Source organism: Sapajus apella, unplaced genomic scaffold, assembly GCF_009761245.1.
Source record: "Sapajus apella isolate SASKATOON/1434 unplaced genomic scaffold, GSC_monkey_1.0 scaffold13, whole genome shotgun sequence".
In the NCBI taxonomy this organism is placed as follows: Eukaryota; Metazoa; Chordata; class Mammalia; order Primates; family Cebidae; genus Sapajus; species Sapajus apella.
In genome coordinates this window covers 910228-930195 of record NW_022436953.1, presented here as the reverse complement: position 1 = coordinate 930195, position 19968 = coordinate 910228, and the positions used below count along the sequence as shown (strand labels likewise).

Below are 19968 nucleotides of genomic sequence, written 5' to 3'. Positions count from 1 at the left end.
TCCCAAAGTGCTGGGATTACAGGCTTGAGCCACCGCGCCGGGCCCATGTTTGATTTTTAAAGCAGCAATGATTACATTGGTGTCTTCTCACAGTTTTTCCATCAGATTTGTTGAGGTATCTATTTGGTGGCAAGGGAAAGGAAGTTATAGCCGGGCGCGGTGGCTCACGCCTGTAATCCGAGCACTTTGGGAGGCCGAGGCGGGTGGATCACGAGGTCAAGAGATCGAGACCATCCTGGTCAACATGGTGAAACCCCGTCTCTACTAAAAATACAAAAAATCAGCTGGGCATGGTGGCGCGCGCCTGTAATCCCAGCTACTCAGGAGGCTGAGGCAGGAGAATTGCCTGAACCCAGGAGGCGGAGGTTGCGGTGAGCCGAGATTGCGCCATTGCACTCCAGCCTGTGTAACAAGAGCGAAACTCCGTCTCAAAAAAAAAAAAAAAAAAAAAAAAAAGAGAGAAAGGAAGTTATGGAAAAGCTATGAATTTTGAGTATCTTTGGCTTTTCTGAAGTAATCTGCTAGTCAAATGATTTTAAGAACCGTTGTCGTTGTGACCTGAAAGAATGTTATATACTACTAATCACTGAGTTTTGGTTTTCTTTTATGTCCTGCCTAGGCTCCTGCTTACATTCGGGAGTGTGCCAGATTGCACTATTTGGGATCCAGAACTCAGGCATCCAAGGTAAGAATAGGATCTGCTCTTAACCCAAACAAGGAGAGCGTTAAGATTGGTGGAGTTTTAAAACAAAGGATGAAGTCAAAGTAAAAGCATGGAAAATAAGAAGTTTTTAGTGTTATAGCTCAAAATTATGTAGTTATTTTGTCATAATGAAGAAGACTAAGAAATAAGTTATGTGTTAGTATACAAATGTTCCACATTCAAGGTGTGGTAGCTTAGGCCTGTAATCCCAGTGACTCTGGAGGCTGAGATGGGAGGCTCGATTGAACCTAGGAGTTCAAGTCTGCAGTGAGCTGATTGTGTCACTGCACTCCAGCCTGGGTAGCACATTGAGACCCTGTCTCTTAAAAAAAAAAAAGCTCCCCACATACTATTTTTATCTGCTTTCAGAGGTTCTCCACTGATAGATGGTATCCTCTTCATAAGAGTGATCACACAGACCTTGTGTTTAAAGTTTTTTTCATAAAGTCCTTCTGATGGAAATAATCTGTGACTAGAAAATGTGTTAAATATTTTATAGGAAAGAAAGGACAGTTTTATATAATTCATTCCTATTTTAGGTTCAGTGGTATGGTAAAACTCTTATCAAATGGCTAAAAGATTTGAGACCACATGAGCTTAGAAAGATAGGAAAATATATAATGCTTATTAAGAAGATTAGATATGAAAATTGTTATTTTTTTTGAGACAGGATCTTGCTCTGTTGTATAGGCCGGAGTGCAGTGGCATGATTTCAGCTCCCTGCAACCTCTGCCTACTGGGCTTAGTTGATCCTCTCACCTCAGCCTCCTGAGTAGCTGGGAGTACAGGCATGCACACCATGCCTGCTAATTTTTATATTTTTGATAGAGATAGGGTTTCACTGTGTTGCCTAGGCTGGTCTCAAACTCCTGGGCTCAAGTGATCTGGCTGCCTCAGCCTTCCAAAGTGCTGCGATTACAGGCATGAGCCACCACGTCTAGTCTAGATATGATTATTGAGTTTTAAAAGTGAGAACTTATGGCCAGGTCTGGTGGCTTATGCCGGTAATCCTAGCACTTTCAGAGGCTGAGGCAGGCGGATCACTTGAGCTCAGGTGTTCGAGACCAGCCTGGGCAACATGTCTCTACTAAAAATACAGAAAGTTATCTAGGCGAGGTGGCACGTACCTGTAGTCTCTGCTACTCAGGAGGCTGAGGTGGGCGGATCACTTGAGCCCAAGAGGCAGAGGTTGCAGTGAGCCAAGATGGTGACACTGTACTCCAGCCTGGGTGACAGAGTGAGACTCCATCTCAAAAAAAATTTAAAAAGTGACAAGTTAGGCACTTGGCTTTTATGTGCCTGCTTGGGTCTCTTCCAAGCATACGTTCCTTTCTGTCCTTTTCTAAGCCTTTTTTTTTTTTTGGTTTTTTGAGGTGGAGTCTTGCTCTGTAGCCTAGGCTGGAGTGCAGTGGCTCGATCTCGACTCACTGCAACCTCCGCCTCCCTGGTCTCGGTTCAAGCAATTCTCCTACCTCAGCCTCCCAAGTAACTGGGATTACAGGCACGAGCCACCATGCCAAGCTAATTTTTGTATTTTTTTTAGTAGAGATGGGGTTTCACCATATTGGTCAGTCTGGTCTTGAACTCTGGACCTCGTGATCCTCACGCCTTGGCCTCCCAAAGTGCTAGGATTACAAGCGTGAGCCACTGCGCCCGGCCTCTAAGCCTTTTTTTTTTTTTTTTTTTTAAAGCCTTTTAAAATAAACTTCCCCCCCCCCCCTGAAAAAAAAAAAAAAAAAGTGAAAAACAAACAAAAAAATAATTAGCTGGTCATGGTGGTGTGTACCTGTAATCCCAGCTACTGAGGAGGCTGAGGCAGGAGAATTGCCTGAACCCAGGAGGCGGAGGTTGCAGTGAGCCGAGATCGAGCCATTGCACTCCAGCCTGGGTGACATGAGTGAAACTCCGTCTCAAAAAAAAAAAAAAAAAAACCCAAAAAAATAAAAAAGAAAAAAAGTGAGAAGTTAAAAACTTTACAAGCACTTTTTAAGTGCTTAAATTTTTCAAGTTCTATTTGTCCTGTGTTGGTTAGAAACTTAAGCTGTCCACTTGTGGTATTTTTTCTGCTCCTATTTGTTTTTCCCTCTTGTTCTGCAAATATTCATTGTGACCAGGAAAACAGTATTTGATTTCAACTAGTTTAACTGGATTGTGGTTTTTCTTAGAGAGCTGTTTTTGTTCCTCTAGCATTGCTGTCTAGTTGTCATATTAAGTTTTCATGTGTGGGAAGGAGTACTAGCCAAGAGTCAGAGCCATTGGGCTCTCAGGTGGGTCTGTCACTTTAGTATCCAGATGACTTTTTTATTTTTATTTTTTAAAAATTTAATTTAATTTAATTTTTTGAGATGGAATTTCGTTTTTGTTGCCCAGGCTGGAGTGCAATGTTGTGGTCTTGGCTCACCGCAACCTCTGCCTCTTGGGTTCAAGCGATTCTTCTGCCTCAGCCTCCTGAGTAGCTGGGATTACAGGCATTCGCCACCACACCCAGCTAATTTTATATTTTTAGTAGAGACAGTATTTCTCTATGTTGGTCAGGCCGGTCTTAAACTCCCTACCTCCTTTGGTCAGGCCTGCCTTGACCTCTCAAAGTGCTGGGATTACAGGCGTGAGCCACCGCACCCGGCCTCAGATGACTTTAAACTTAAAGTTTAACCTCAGTTTTTTTCTCCTCTGTCAGATGGGAATCAGGATACTTTCCCTACTTACCTTGTTGAATAGCAGTGAAAATTAATGAAATTAAAAGATGCTTTTAAAACTGAACTCTTATACACATATTACTCTTGGTGGCAGTATTATAAAGGCACTTAGGTTTTCTGGGCAGGCCATGGGAGTGGGCTATTAATATAACCTATATTAATAGGTTCCTTGTTGTCTGTTAATAGTGTTAAGGTTTTTCTTGTTCCTGAGTATAGGAGTATACCATATCTCCACTCTCCCTTTTTTTGTTCCAGGTTTTTGTAAGAACCCTAAAACAAAGTTGGCAGGATATATTAATTTACTCTTTTAAATTTTCTTTAGGACGACCTTGACCTGATAGCTTCATGTCATTCTAAGTCCTTTCAGCTGTCAAAGTCTCAGAAGCGGAACTGGATAGATTCCTGCCCTCACCAGGAGGAGACCCAGCAGCATACGGAAGAGGCACTGAGAGAGCTGTTTCAACATGTTCACAATATGCCAGAGTCAGCAAAGAAGAAACAACTTATTAGACAGGTGCCTGAAGGCAGGGAAGTCATGAATGGGGCTTTAGGAATGTAATCGTGGTTGTAGAATCAGTAAGTCATATTGTTAAGAATCTCATTTAATTTTTGGCTTAGCCAAGAAAGCAGGCTTGTCTATGGAACCTCCCTGGCGATCTCTGTGCTATTGCTCCAGTAGAGAAAGGAGTGGAGGCTCTTGCATTTCTGCAGTTAACAGGAGGATCCAAGTATGGTTAGAGTGTCTCTAATTTTGGTCATGTCCCAGGTTTGCTGAGAGAGGACCAGCAGTTACAATATATTATTCCAAAGTGTAAACCCTCCAGATTTTCTTAGCAAATAACTTTTATGAGTTTCAGTTTTCTTGTTTGTAAAATGGTAATAGTAACATGAATATTTCATAGTTGTAAAAATTAGAGGTAATCTATATAGGGTGGCTGGCATAGCAAACCCTAACTTTTAGCTTTTTATTAACAGAGTTGTTTGCAGTTAGAAAACAATAAATCAGGGCCCTAGTCTGATACTAGAAAGTAGGAATTCTGTGGCTAAGTTTGTTTATCCTGGAGCTATGGGAACAAAATTTGCTATTTTGGGATTCAAAGTGTGGTATGTAAGTCCTGTGACTTTGGGTAGTTTCTTTCTCAGGAGATTAATTTTGTCTCAGCCCTTTTAGAATTCTACCTGAACGGGCAGGGTCAGCGTCTTGACTTTTTATTCAACTGGGACTTTCTTGGGGAAGAGTCTGTTTTTACTTATTTCATACCTACTCTCAGCATAAGGCCAGGTATAAACAAGTACTCAGATAATGGTGAACTGAGCTTTTCTTAAGAATTGACAAAGTCATTTAAGAGAAGTTTCTGCCACTCTCTTTGAAGTTACTTTGAGACCTAGCAAACTGTGTTACAACTGGAATTTTACAGGGTGTTGGCTGAGTATTGGTGCAGATCCAAACCAGTCTAGTGATTTAATTCTTGATAGCAGCTAAGTAGTTTCATGTAGGACACGTATAATGGCTTCTTTCAACAAGAACACTGAGACTTAAAGATAAGAAAGAAAAAAACATTTTGCACTTTTTAGAAAAACAGAAAGTATGTGGTGTATACTTTTTTTTTTTTTTTTTTTGAGTCTGTTGCCCAGGCTAGAGTGCAGTGGCACAAGCATGGCTTACTGCAGCCTCAACCTCCCTGGGCTCAGGTGATCATGATCCTCACACCTCAGCCTCTCAAGTAGCTGAGACTACAGGTGCATGCCACCATGCCTGGCTAATTTTTCATATTTTTAGTGTCATGTACTTTTTAATATGCATTTTTAAAAGACTCTGGATACACCTTGCTAAATACCTTCCCAGAACATTTTGCCAGTTAACACTCCCTTGAGTTGCATATGAGAGAATTTACCTTATTGTACCCTTGCCAATATTAGGAACAATGGGTTTTTACTTGTCCCAATGTGTTCAGTAGGGATATTTACTAGCTAAGCTCTTTAGATGTGGCTAATTTTTCTGCCTGCCAAGGTAATTAACTTTAGAACCTCTTGGTACCTTTATATAAAAGTAATTTTTTAACCTCCAGAACTTGAACTGATAAAATTTCCAAATTTTTTTTTTTGAGATGGAGTTTCGCTCTTGTTGCCCAGGCTGGAGTGCAATGGGGCGATCTTGGCTCACCGCAATCTCCGCCTCCTGAGTTCAAGCAGTTCTCCTGCCTCAGCCTCCCAAGTAGCTGAAATTACAGACATGCACTACCACACGCAGCTAACTTTGTTTTTATTTTATTTATTTATTTATTTTTATTTATTTATTTATTTATTTATTTATTTTGAGACGGAGTTTCGCTCTTGTTACCCAGGCTGGAGTGCAATGGTGCGATCTCTGCTCACCGCAGCCTCCGCCTCCTGGGTTCAGGCAATTCTCCTGCCTCAGCCACCTGAGTAGCTGGGATTACAGGCACGCGCCACCATGCCCAGCTGATTTTTTGTATTTTTAGTAGAGACGGGGTTTCACCATGTTGACCAGGATGGTCTCAATCTCTTGACCTCGTGATCCACCCGCCTCGGCCTCCCAAAGTGCTAGGATTACAGGCTTGAGCCACCGTGCCCGGCTATTTAAAAAAATTTTTTTTAATAGTAGAGACGGGGTTTCTTCATGTTGGTCAGGCTGGTCTCAAACTCCTGACCTCAGGTCATCCGCCCACCTTGGCCTCCCAAAGTGCCAGAATTATAGGTGTGAGCCACCTCTCCTGGCCCCAAATTTTTACAGTACTGAAATTTTAAAAGCATAATAAGAAAAGGCAGAAGAGGCTGGGTGTGGTGGCTCATGCCTGTAATCCTAGCACTTTGGGATGATGAAGTGGGTGGATCACTTTAGGCCAGGAGTTTGAGACCAGACTGACCAACACAGTGAAACCCCATCTCTACTAAAAATAGAAAAAATTAGCTGAGTGTGGTGGTGCACACCTATAATATCAGCTATTCGGGAGGCTGAGGCATGAGAATCGCTTGAACTCTTGTAGGTGGAGGTTGCAGTGAACTGAGATTGTGCCACTGCACTCCAGCCTGGGTAGCAGAGTCAGACTGTGTCTCCAAAAAATAAAAATAAAAAAAAAGATCAATAGCAAAACAAAAGGCAGAAAAGTAGAAGAATTAAATGTTGTATTATTAGTACTTTTTAAGTGGGAAATGAATAGCTAATCAAAGCATTGAGTAAGATTATTTAGTACATTGGGGCTTCCCGTTTTCTACTTTAGATACCTCCAGAGAAATTGATAGCGTGACAGGTCTGCATTCTGGTGTATTTCCTCTGATGATATTGTTGGCAGGCAGTCGTAACAGATAGTAACTTGAAAAGATTCTGTATACAGTTTGTGTTAAATTAGGAACTGTTTTAGATTGTGCCAGTAACTCTGTGTCCAAGATGATTTGTTGCAAAGAAGTCTTGGTTAGCAGCTGGGGATCTTGGGTAGATTTCATAAGCTCTCCAAGTCTCAGTTTTTTTTTTTTTTTTTTTTGAGACAGAGCTTTGTTCCTCTTGTCCAGGCTGGAGTGCAATGGTGCAATCTCGGCTCACTGCAACCTTCACCTCCCGGGTTTGAGCGATTCTCCTGCCTCAGCCTCCCAAGTAGCTAGGATTACAGGCATGCGCCACCATGCCAGGCTAATTTTGTACTTTTTTTTTTTTTTTTTTTTTGAGACGGAGTTTCACTCATGTTACCCAGGCTGGAGTGCAATGGCACAATCTTGGCTCACCGCAACCTCCGCCTCCTGGGTTCAGGCAATTCTCCTGCCTCAGCCTCCTGAATAGCTGGGATTACAGGCACACACCACCATGCCCAGCTAATGTTTTTGTATTTTTGGTAGAGACGGGGTTTCACCATGTTGACCAGGATGGTCTCGATCTCTTGACCTCATGATCCACCCGCCTCGGCCTCCCAAAGTGCTGGGATTACAGGCTTGAGCCACCGCGCCCGGCCTTAATTTTGTACTTTTAGTAGAGATGGAGTTTCTCCATGTTGGTCAGGCTGGTCTCAAACACCTGACCTCAGGTGATCCACCCGCCTTGGCTTCCCAAAGTGCTGGGATTACAGGCGTGAGCCACTGCGCCTGACCAAAGTCTCAGTTTTTTGGTCTGTAAAATAGGAACAGTAATTCCACATTCAAGGAATGTGGCGTGCAGAGCCTCTCAGAGCAATTGAATCCATTTTGGCATCATCGCTTCTGACTTTGTGATTTGCTTGTTGACTTCCTAATCTACCTATGTGCAGGCTTACTTTTTCCTGGACTTTTATTTACACTTAGCTATTGTTTGTCACAGAATGCTATGCCCTGTTGGGAAAATATTTATAAATGTTGTTTATGTTTTCTTTTAGTTTAATAAGCAATCACTGACCCAGACACCAGGGCGAGAACCTTCTACTCACCAGGTACAAAAGAGGGCCCGTTCACGCTCCTTCAGTGGGCTTATTAAGGTAGGTATTCTGGGCTGTTGTTTTTAGCATTGAGTTTTAGGAAATGTAACAGTGTGATTTTTAAATGCATAAACAGTTTTCGTGTATTTTTTTTGAGGGGAGAATCCTATAAAGGGCTACTTTTTTTTTTTTTTTATGATTCAGTCTCCATAGAGACTGCCAAAAATTGCCAACGCCGACTATATTTCAAGTCATCATGGTGGGGTATTAGGAAAAGTTTTCAATTAGCAATAATCACGCCTTGGATAAACCTCATTGGCTATGATACTGCCACTGTGCAAAGCTATAAAGGGCTAATTTATAAGAGGGTAAAGACAGAATGTGGAAAAGCTTTTCTTTTTCTTTTTTTTTTTGAGATTGAGTTTCACTCTTGTTGCCCAAGTTGGAGTGCAATGGTGCAACCTTGGCTCACTGCAATCTCCGCCTCCCAGGTTTGAGCAATTCTCCTGCTTCAGCCTCCCAAGTAGCTGAGGTTATAGGTGCGTGCCACCATCCCTGGCTAATTTTTTGTATTTTTAGTAGAAACAGGGTTTCACCATGTTGCCAGGCTGGTCTGGAACTCTTGACCTCAGGTAATCCACCTGCCTTGGCCTCCCAAAGTGCTGGGATTACAGGTGTGAGCCATGGTGCTGGCCTTTATTTTTCAAAGTGCTTTGCTGTTTTTCAAATCAGAGAAGGGGCTCTATGAAGTGAGAAGTAATAGAAGTAAGGGTCCTTCCCTTTCTTCTAGGGCTGAGGACAATGTCCATATTCCTGAGCAGTGTAAGGGGTCTCTTTTGTTTTCTGACCTGCTTTGAGTTACACCCTTCTTGATCTAATTTGCTAAACCTTGAAGAAGTGAGGAAGCTGAGACAGACTAGAGAAACTGTTAGAAAACCGGATTTTCTAATAGGCTAGTGAGTTTTGATACCCCAAATTTTTGTGAGCTTAATATTTTTAACAGTTGTTGTACTTTCTTCCATGTATCAAATTTAGTAAAAGTCTTGTTTTTAAAACAAATACAAAAATATGCTTTCATGTTATTGCTTCTATTACCATGTTTGCAGATTAAATGTAAAAATCTTTGGACTATTGGAACTTGTAGTGAAGGAATATTGCCATCAGGTGGCAGTAGGTAACTTGCTCATGAGGTTAAAATTTCCATGCATGAACTAAGGCAAGGTTTTGGTTAACTTGGAGAGAGATTAGTACTATTCGCTGCTTTTCTTTTCTGTTTTTCTTTTTTGGAAGAGATTGCTGCCCCAAAAGCACTGAGTATCTTTTATTTTATTTTATTTATTTATTATTTATTTTTTATTTTAGTTCTGGGGTACATGTGCAGGATGTGCATGTTTGTTATATAGGTAAATGTGTGCCATGGTGGTTTGCTGCACTTGTAAACCCATGACCTACGTATGAAGCCCAGCATGCATTAGCTATTTTTCTTTAAAAATTTTTTTTGAGACAGAGTCTCACTCTTGTCGCCCAGGCTGGAGTGCAATGACACAGTGTTGGCTCACTGTAACCTCCGCCTCTCAGGTTCAAGCAATTCTTCTGCCGCAGCCTCCCAAGTGGCTGGGATTACAGGTGCCTGCCACCAAGCCTGGCTAGTTTTTGTCTTTTTAGGGGGTTTCACCATATTGGCCAGGCTGGTCTTGAACTCCTGACCTCAGTGATCTGCCCGCCTCAGCCTCCCAAAGGACTGGTATTACAGGTGTAAGCCACTGTATCTGGCCAGCTGTTTTTCTTAATACTCTCCTTTCCGCCATCCAACCCCCCAACAGGCCCCAGTATGCGTTGTTCCCTTCCCTGTGTCCATGTGTTCTCATTGTTTAGATCCCACTTTTTTTTTTTTTTTGGAGACGGCATCTTCCTCTGTTGTCCAGGCTGGAGTGCAGTGGCTTCATATCACCTCACTGCAACTTTAGCCTCCCAGGTTCAAGCTATTCTCCTGCTTCAGCCTCCCAAGTGGCTGGGATTACAGGTGCCTGCTGCCATGCCTGGCTAATTTTTGTATTTTTAGTAGAGATGGGTTTTACCATGTTGGCCAGGCTGGTCTCAAACTCCTGACCTCAAGTGATCTACCTGCCTCAGCCTCCCAAAGTGCTGGGATTACAGGCCTGAGCCACCATGCCCGGCCAACTCCCACTTATAAATGAGAACATGCAGTATTTGGTTTTCTGTTCCTGTGTTAGTTTGCTGAGGATAATGGCTTCTTTTTATTTTAATTTTTGGTGTTTCACACTGCTTTTTTTTTTTTTAATTGTTTTGTCATTACTAAGATATCTAATTCCAGGAACATAAGGAGCTTAAAATTTTTGCCCTAAAAAATAAATAACTTGTAATATTTATTTATTTATTTTTGACACAGGGTCTTGCTCTGTTGCCCAGGCTGAAGTACAAGGGGCACCATCATGGCTTGTTGTAGCATTGATCCCCTGGGCTCAGCAATCCTCCTACTTCAGTCTCCAAAGTAGCTGGGACCACAAGTGCATGCCATCATGCCTAGGTGATTTTTAAATGTTTGTAGGCTGGGCGTGGTGACTCATGCCTGTAATCCCAGCACTTTGGGAGGCCAAGGTGGGCGGATCACTTGAGGTCGGGATTTCGAGACCAGCCTGACCAGTAGAAACCCTGTCTCTACTGAAAATACAAAATTAGCCGGCTGTGGTGGTGCATGCCTATAATCCCAGCTATCTGGGAGGCTGAGGCAGGAGAATTGCTTCAACCCAGGAGGCAGAGGTTGCGGTGAGCTGAGATTGCAACATTGAAGATGATTGATGGTGATGGTTGCACAACACTGTGAATATACTTAATACCACTGAACTGTATACTTAAAAATGGGTAAAATGGTAAATGTTATGTATATTTTATCGTTGTTAAAAAAAGTTCTCTTAACTAGAATTCTAAAAGTGCATTTACCTACTTAGAGCTAGTAAAATGAACATTCTTAGTTTACTCTTGTTTTTTTTCTTTTCAGTTGGAAGAATCTGTCATTCCCTCTGACTTCCCTGTCATAGAGATGATTGATAATCAGAAAAGTTATAGTCAGATAAATGTTTCTCTATGTGTTAGTCTTTTTATTTATTTATTTATTTTGTGAGATAGAGTCTCACTGTGTTGTGTAGACTGGAGTGCAGTGGCATGGTCTCAGCTCACAGCAACCTCCATTTCCTGGGTTCAAGTGATTCTCATGCTTTGGCCTCCTGAGTAGCTGGGATTATAGGCATGTGCCACCACACCTGGTTAATTTTTGTATTTTTAGTAGAGACAGTGTTTCACCATATTGACCAGGCTGGTCTCGAAGTCCTGGCCTTCCAAAGTGCTGGGATCACAGGCATGAGCCACTGTGCCTGGACTAAAATATTATTTTTAATTTGTGTTTTCCCTCAGCCTTATCAAGGTATAATTGACCATCTATCCTATCTCGATCCCTTTTTTGGTTAGAGGTTTTTCCTCCAGAACTTCTCTCATGTCAATTATTTATTAAATCAGAATGTTCTGAATATTGCTGCTAGTATTTATAATGTAGGGTTTAATGTTCTAGTTTTGAGATGTTCTTTTTTTGGAATTCAAATTTATTCTCTAAGGGAAAATAAGGAAAGATTTCTCCAAAGATGGTAGAATTGTCACTGTCAGCGGTTACGTAAATTACATCATCTTCTAAGCTGTTCAGAGATGAAAGGGCTTTTAGTGTTGCTTTACATGTTAGTATAGTCATGTGACCCTCTTAAGAAGGCCTCTACCTTCTTGTGGCTTTATTAGGAACTCTTAGAGAATGTCTCCGAATGTTCCAGTCCTGTGTGAGGAAGTGACAGGGTGGAAAAAGTATCTTAGAGAAGAGCCAGCCTAAGTATCCCTTAGTGGTGAGTGGGGGGAAGGACTTTTTAAATAGTTGCCAGAGGCAGCACAATTTTGGGGAAAAAATTACATGGTCAGTAACTGGTATTTCTATATGGTGAGTAACTCGTCTCAGAAGCACACTGTAATTGACCTATTAGCTTGTTTAAATAAATTATAAAGTTACTTCTAACATTTCAGCCCTTTTAAATGTGGAGGAAAACTGATTACTTAAACAAAAGTAATGATTTTGGTTTTTTTTGGTAACATGCTTTGGCCTGTCTTGTATAAGATGGCCTGAGAGGATCCATACAGAATTATCAGAATGCTGAGATTTTTTTAACCTATGGACATTATAGTTTTGAAGGCTAGTATAGCTCCACTATAGATACAGTAAATGTTTATCAATCAAATGTTTTCTGTTCTTAAATCAGCGGAAGGTCCTGGGAAATCAGATGATGTCAGAAAAGAAAAAGAAGAACACTACTCCAGAATCTGTAGCCCTTGGTGAATTGAAGGGAGCCAGCAAAGAAAATATGAACTTAGTAAGACACTGTTCTTTGGACTGTTTGTCTTTGTGTATGTATTTGTAGAAAAGAGGAAAATTGACATACTGTCATCTGTTTTACTGTGTTTCTTTGGGCCATTCAAATGGCTTTTTCTCAATCCTTTCATTTGTGCTACCTTTTTTCTGTTGGTTTTCATTGATTCATTCAGCAGACAAACACATTTTGAGTTCAAGAAGGATATCACTAGTCACAAGCAGATGAGTAGTACAGTATAGTAGTTCCTTAAACAAGTGCTGGAGGAAGCAGTTAGTTTTTACTGGGAGACTCCACAGGCAGGTGACATTGAACCAGGCCTCCTTGGCTCTACATTACCTGTGGGGTGGTGCTTCAGGATATCCTAGGCATGCCTACTTCATTCAGCCGGTAGTAAATCAGTTAGGATTAATGAGATATAAATACATCAGTCTCAGAAAAACTCTTGACGTTGAAATTGAACAAGTAAATAATTACTTTGTTAGTAAAGTCTGTTTATAGGAATGCCTTTAGAACATTGAAACCACTGTACGATTTTCTTATTTCAGTTATTTTCTGGCTCTCCAGCTGTCACGATGACACCAACAAGATTGAAGTGGTCTGAAGGAAAGAAAGAGGGGAAAAAAGGTACTAATTGTACTTACTCTATCTTCTTACTAAATGTAATTCCTTTTTGCTTCTAGTCAGTAGCATTTGTTTGAATTCCCAGGATAGTACATTTGTAGTCAGAAGTGACATAAAAATTACAAGGCCAGATCCTTGCCCTTGAGTTCATTCACCAGATAGTTATTGAGCCATCTACTTAGCACTGTCTCGGGTGCTAAGGGGAAGAGCTGTGAATACAGACACACATGGTCCCTGAGTTCTTGGACAGGCAGGACACATGGGGAAAATACCTTAAGAATACTTGCAAAGCAAATTAAAAACAAATGTAAACGAATTCGTGGAACCAAGTATAACAGTGCTGGGAGTATGCTTATGGAATAGTTAGGTTCCTTTTCTGTGTAGGCTAGTCTTAATTAGTGAAGTTTTCCAGATCAACAGCTCACACCTAAGGATCCTGGAAGTCATATCATACAGCACATTTTGAGGGCTGTTGAGGACAAAGACCATTTAATGCTGGGACTGCTGATTGTCCCAGGCTCTTCTTGTAAAAGGCTGCTGTGCCTTCCTCTGAAGGAGCCAAGTGGGTCCATGGAAAGGCCGTGAGATTTGTGGTTAGTCCTGATTGGAGTTATCATTCTTCTGACCCAGGAAAACCACTTATTCTCTCTGAACTCAAGTTTTCTTCTATGAAAATGAGGATAAAAGTTACATCTACTTCACAGATTTATTAATTTATTATGAGGCTCCATTGAAATAATGTTTTGGCAGCACTTTGTAATTGTTAAAGCATTAATAAGTGGTTATAGTTGTTACTATAGAAAACCGGATGACACTTGGTCTTGTTATGTAAGGCTTATGTGGCAGCTGAAGTGATGTATGGTTTGACATGATCATCTTATTGCTGGAATATGAGCATAATTACTATTTGAGACATCAGCAACAGAAAGAGAACAAAAGCCTAATCCTTATGGATAAATTCTTTTCTGGAAAATGAGATTTCAGTATCGTCTTCTTACTTATCCTTGAATGAATTATCTAAGCTCTCTTTTCTTTTCTCCTTGCTTTTGTCTTCTAGGCTGGGCTATCTAATTGAGACAGGATCAGTGTTTGAGTTTTTTGTGTCTAAATATTTCTGTGTGTCCATGAATCAAAACTAAACATAAGTTATTTTTGAAGGCTAAGTTGTTTTGTATCAGCTACACCTTCTGTTGCTTTCATTTTTGAAAGGCATCCAGAAATAATATCTTTTTGTATTGACAACTCTACCTTGGAAAGAAAGAAAGACATTTTTTAAAAAACCAGTTTAACATTTCACCAATAAGTGTTAGAGCAGGGATTCTTGACCTGTCATCTGTGGACTTCCTAAATGGTCTAATACAGTTCCTGGTATTGTTGGTGCAATCCTTTATGTAGGTGCATATTCGTATATTTCTGGGGGCGAGAATATATAGTTCTAATCAGACCCTCAAAAATGTTAGTAGTTCAGAGAAGTCGAGCTAAAGACCCTCAATTGGATCAAGCAATGGCACTTTCACTTTACTCTGTCCTGGTCACTTCCTGTATCTGGAAATGCTTTCCTTGGTGTTATGGTGCTACGTTACTCTTGTTCTCCTTCTTCCTCTTTAACTCTTTTTCTTATTTGCAGTGGCTTACTGTTGTTTGCCTATTCTACTACATCTTTATTTTTTTCAAGGGTCTATCTTAAGTTCTCTGCTCTTTTCTGCTCTTGCTTCTCCTGCCTCTTTGCAGCTTGGTCTTCTTTCACTCACAGCGTGAGTCCTGCCTTCAGTTGGGTTTGGGTTCCATTCCCAGTTTTGCTGCTTACTAGCTAAAAATTAGTCCTCAGGCAAGTGAACTGTGTAGTCTGCAGGTTCTTTCTCTGTAAATTGGTAAGAGTAGTATCTCATATACTGCTTATTGTGAGGATAAATGAAATAATGTACATAAAGAACTTAGAGGCCCGGTGCGGTGGCTCATGCCTATAATCCTAGCACTTTGGGAGGCTGAGGTGGGCAATCACCTGAGGTCAGGAGTTCAAGACCAGCCTGATTAACATGGTGAAACCCCGTCTCTACTAAAAATACAAAAATTTGCCACGTGTGGGAGAATCTCTTGAACCTGGGAGGCGGAGGTTGCAGTGAGCTGAGATCATACCATTGCACTCCAGCCTGGGCGACAGAGCAAGACTCCATCCTCCTGCCCCCCAAAAAAATTCTTAGAGCAGCACAAAATATGCACTTACTATTAGCTGTTATAGCCATTAAGATGATTTAATGAATGAGATCAGATCAGGCAAATGTTTATTTGGTAGAGTCACAAAAAATTTGTGACTGAGGATTAATGAATCCTCAGTTTGGAGAAAATATTAAGTGTAGATCCTGTAGCTTTTGGGTGGGATGTTTGCAAAAAGAAATATTTAAGAACATGTCTAATGCTCTTGTTTTTCCTTCAACCTAGGATTCCTCTGAAGGATCCAGAGTTATCTCCTATGGTCCACGCAGAATTTTCTCTTTAGTGGGCCAGGTGTTATTCCTGCCACAGCGAAGCTTGGACTTGCAGCTTGGTTGCTGCATTTTGAATTGTGAAAGCCAACTAATACCATGACCTGACTGATACCTCTAATCCCGCTCACTGGATGATGTTTGCAAGCTGTGCCTTCTGAGAGAGTGCTTAGGTTCTCTTTCTCTTTGTTAATATTATGGGGAAACCACTAACTATCCAACCAGCTTATACAGCACACTAAGGTGGGCTCCGTGCTCATTCAGTGTGTTTAGGCAGATTGCGCTTTTGAAAAAAATAGGAAACGTGTGCTCAGCTGCCAGTAATTTTTTAAAAAGCACTGTCAATCCTAGTGGATTGATGTTATTTTTAATGGATATTTTGGGGTTTTCTCTGTTTTGATAGTGTTGGGTATTTGGTTGTTTTTGTTTGTTTATTTCTTTGTTTTAAAAGCCATGTTTTTGGATGGACTCCAAGCTAGGTGCCTTTCCCACTTTTTCACTTTGAGCTTTGGGAAAACTCTTTATCTTATGAGGCTGTATTCCTCAATACCTAATTTGTGTCCAAAGAATTTATAGCTTTCCTGGACATTTTTTACTATTTCTTGGGTCTGACATCAAAGAGTATTTGACCTGCAGTATTGAAACAGGAGAATTCAGGATAATATAATATTCTAACAAATCGTAATTATTAAACTCTTCTCCTTCCTTCCCTTCATTTTTCCCTCCCTTGTCCATCTCTCTTCCCCTTTCGCCAGTGATGTGAAAATAATTGTGTTCTGCTCAACTTGTTACCTTCATTCAGTTTCCTCTTAACTAAGACATCTGCGATGCCAACGTAGTACTTGTGAACCAAATCACTGTGACTCAAGAAAAGTCCCCGACAGCACATTAGAAGTTTGCTGAAATATCTGTATGTGGGGGAAGCTCTGGAATGTGCCTGGGAGGGGGCTGGCTGCCTGTATGTCCCAGGATGACTCTTTATGGGTGGGATTATAGTGTACTCTCTGATGGTGCAGTCTAGACCGTCTCCTGAAGAAAGAAGCAAGCAGCAGCCTCTGCAGGGCTGACAGGATTTAAAGGAGAGAATGTTCTTATTTGGAAGCAGCTGTGGCTTGTCACCAGTGTTCAAGGAGTGTTACTGTGCTGCCCTCTCCTTGTCAGAAGGGGCACAGGTGGGGCCAGAACTTTTGGCTTTTGGACTTGGTGGTGTTCACATATGTTGGAGGGAGCAGTGGCCTGGCTTTGACCTCGTAGGAACTGGTTTCTGCCCAGAGAGGAGCATGTGGCAGGGAGAATGCTGCCTGGCTCTGTGGAGCTGTACAACCCTTCTCACCCTGTGGGTTGGAGCCGAGTCAGGCAACTATGGGGAAGCAGTTGTCCCACAAAATGTGGTTTTCTGACCTATTTCTAAGCTGTTGAGTATGCTGCGCTATTGCCGAAATGAGAGAGAACTCTGGGGGAGCAGAGTTTGGCCTTGTGCCCAGCTGGCAGCCCTCTCTGCCAGCCTTTCTGCTGCTTTTGCTGATGTAACAGCAATAGTGGAGAAAAATGTAAAATTTGGTCTTCCAATTTAATAGAGTGTGAACAATAGATGGTTAGGAAAACAAAATTGCTTAACAGCCCCTTTCTCTAGAGTAGCTTTGTGTCATTTTAAAAAACTTATTAGCAAGTTCATTTGCCTATGTTTCTATTAAATATTTGACTATTTTTTTCTTATTAAGAAAGTGAAATCCCTTATACCAGATATTGTTAATTCAGACAGAAAACCCTTTTGGTATCACCAAATTGAAATTGTGTTCTCTCTTAACTCTTCCTTCCTTTATTTATTTACACGTGTTTCATCTTGAAGTGATGCTGTGGTCTTTTAAACATGGGCTGGCATCAGGTAGAGGGAGCAGAGTGGTGATCTAATAGCTCCTTGTCATTGCGTTAGTTTTTGGTTCTATTTGAGGGAAGTAGCTGAGATTTAGACGAGTGTAGATGCTCTTTGGGTGAATGGAATCAGTAAGCAAGGGTTGTGTTCTAGGGTGAGGGTGGTGAGAGAGATGTTTATCACATGCACATGCCTTTATATAGCTGGTCTCCTTGGGCAGTTTATGTGTGTTTTGTTTATTTATTGAATATATTTTCCCTTGCCTTAGGGATTTTTAGGTCATTTTTCTAAATAGAAGCTGTGATTGACTTAGAATCCAAATTTGAGGAGTAAGCAGCATAGCCTTCTACCTTGTGATATGTAATTACTCTAATCCTGTGGAATCTTATGGAAAACGCAGACAAAACTCCTTTTAATCATTTGCCACAGAAGGCTGCTGTCTCCCTTCTGATTTGGTGGGCAGGTATTTTTTTGAGCCAGTATTTAACAGAATTTTTTCATCTATAAGATTTTTTTTGAATCTATTTCATTGTGTTTATTTTTCATGTTGGAACAGTCTCTTTGGAAGTACCTCTTCTTGTGGCTTTTACAACTTCATTTCTTTCTGGGGTCACCTGTGATGGGCTTTGATGTGGTATCAGTATGGGGCATTGTGTTTGTGCCAGAGGGATACACACGTGAAACTTTAAGCCGCCTCCCTGATTCAGACTGCACTGTGTGAACTCCACTAGCTGAATTAGTGAGAACTGGAGTTTCTGACCTTTTACAATGATAAACTTTTTGTATTAGGACCAGTAAATCTGGTGTGAAAAACTGCTGCAGCAGTGAAAGAGTATCAGGAGAGATGCACAAGCTTTTGACAGCAATGGTGATTAACTCAACTAAAACCCTGTAGGAAGTTAGCTTTGTACCTGAGTGCCAAAATAGGAGCAGGTAATAAACTAAAAAAAGGAGCAGGTAATGAATCGTAATCATAACTACAGTTGATCCTCCACAAAGGAAAGCTCTTTACCCAGAATGTCCTTCCAGAGTCATTCAGGAAGGACAAGGGAACACCCTTGGGAAATGGGCTAGTGGAGGGCTGTTGACTGCAGTGACACCTGGGTGTCTCAGAGGTATCTGTTCTGTTGACCTGTAAGGAAGCAGTCGATCCTAGACTATCAGAGCAGAGCCATTCTCTCTTCCTGAGTAGAAATATTTTTTTTCAGCTTTCCCCACAGGAGGCTATGTTAGCATGCGGTTGAAAATACTGCCTTCTAGGAGAACCTGTGGTCATTGGGACCATGCCCCACAGTGACTGGCCATGCAGCTGTGTGATTTTTAGGAATAGATGCTCTAGACTCTGTCTCCTTTCCTACAAGGCCTCACATAGATGCTTGAGGCTAATGGGCCCCATTCTGAAGTCATTTCTGTGTAGAACTCCTTTCCCTAGGAGAGAGCCTCATCCCTGTCCTCCTTTACCCTGAAGCCTTCAAATGGAAGATAGGACCTAAGTCTAAACCTAGATACCAGCATTTTGTGGGATTGTCTAGAATTTGGGGAAGAGTTGGGTTCCTAAGATGCATAAGCTTTTGATAGCAGTGTTGATTAACACAACTAAAACTCACTGTAGGAAGTTAGCTTCCATAGACAGTTAATGCTGAGATCTTTCTGCCAGCGTAGAGTTGAAGGGAGCAGGCTAGCGAGGAGGAGTGGGACACAGTAGCCTGAGTGCTCGGGTTACCATGGAGACTGGAGTGTGTGAGGCCACAGCCTGTTCTAAAGAGCCATGGAGCCCTCCCCTGGCCATGTCTGGGGACAGACAGGGCCTGTTGGGGGAAATATTCCCTCACCCCAGGGTTCTTTCTGCAGAGCAAGGGTTGCCTTTGTCCTATCCCTGAGCTTGCTAAACAAGAGAAACAAGGTTTCTTAACTGTTTGGTTTAAATTTTTCATTCTTACTTGACTATATGTATGTAATTGTAAAGAAACAATCCTATGCATTATCTTTCTTTTATATTCTTGTAATATTCTGAAATTAAAAAATTTTTTTTTTTTGTTTCATATCCAGAGGCTTTGACTGGTCTGTTAGTTCACATTTTGGCTGCTGATTTTGAAGAAAGTTTTTTTCCTCTTGTTCTGAGGAAAGTAAAGCCTCTAGAAAGGCTTCTCTTTGGCTTGTGTTTAGCTGTGTGGGTGGGTTCAGGAGGAATGGGGCTTTTGGATGATAAGAAGTATGATTTGGAGCCTCTGGGATCCTGAGCTCCCTAATTTTCCGTGGTTGAGTCTAGAATGCTTCATATAGATTTCAGTTTCTCACATAATTCTTATTTCTTCATTTAAAAACAAGGAGTGATGGTTACAGTAACAGGAAAACCTAGATGATGATTTCATCTGAGGCAGGAAGGGATAATGTTTAGACAACCCATGTTGAAATGTTGTTCCTGCTACTGTCTTAGTGGGCTTCAGCTGCTTTAACAGAACACCATAGACTAGGTGGCTTATCAGCATAAAAAATGTGCTTCTTACAGTTCTGCAGTCTGGGGAGTCCAAGAGCATGGCACCAGCAGAGTGGGTATCTGCTGAGGGTTCACTTCCTGGTTCACAGACAACCGTCTTCACTGTAACCTCACATGGTGAAAGGGATGAGGGATCTCTCTGGGGCCTCTTTTAGAGGAGCAGTAATCCTGTTCATGAGGCCCCTGCCAAAAACATTCCCAAAGACCCCTCCTTCCAGAGACCCTACCTCCTAATACCATCACATTGGAGATTAGGTTTCAAAATTAGTTT

The 19968-nt window shown here is 41.4% G+C and overlaps 1 protein-coding gene and 1 non-coding gene across 4 annotated transcripts in view; one reads left to right on the top strand and one right to left on the bottom strand.

Moving 5' to 3' along the window:
• ARHGAP19 (Rho GTPase activating protein 19) overlaps nt 1-19968 on the top strand; it is a 74528-nt gene that overhangs the window by 44547 nt on the left and 10013 nt on the right. For 2 of the 3 annotated variants that reach the window (XM_032281176.1, XM_032281174.1), the window contains exons 7-11: nt 620-685; nt 3722-3913; nt 7761-7859; nt 12113-12223; nt 12769-12847. In XM_032281176.1, the coding sequence (XP_032137067.1) occupies nt 620-685; nt 3722-3913; nt 7761-7859; nt 12113-12223; nt 12769-12847 (547 nt within the window). Of the gene's footprint in view, nt 1-619; nt 686-3721; nt 3914-7760; nt 7860-12112; nt 12224-12768; nt 12848-15283; nt 19245-19968 lie in introns of those variants that run through there. The other variant, XM_032281175.1, reaches the window with a different exon arrangement.
• LOC116554225 lies at nt 8004-8144 on the bottom strand. Its single transcript, XR_004270110.1, has one exon. It is a non-coding gene; the product is annotated as a U4 spliceosomal RNA (small nuclear RNA).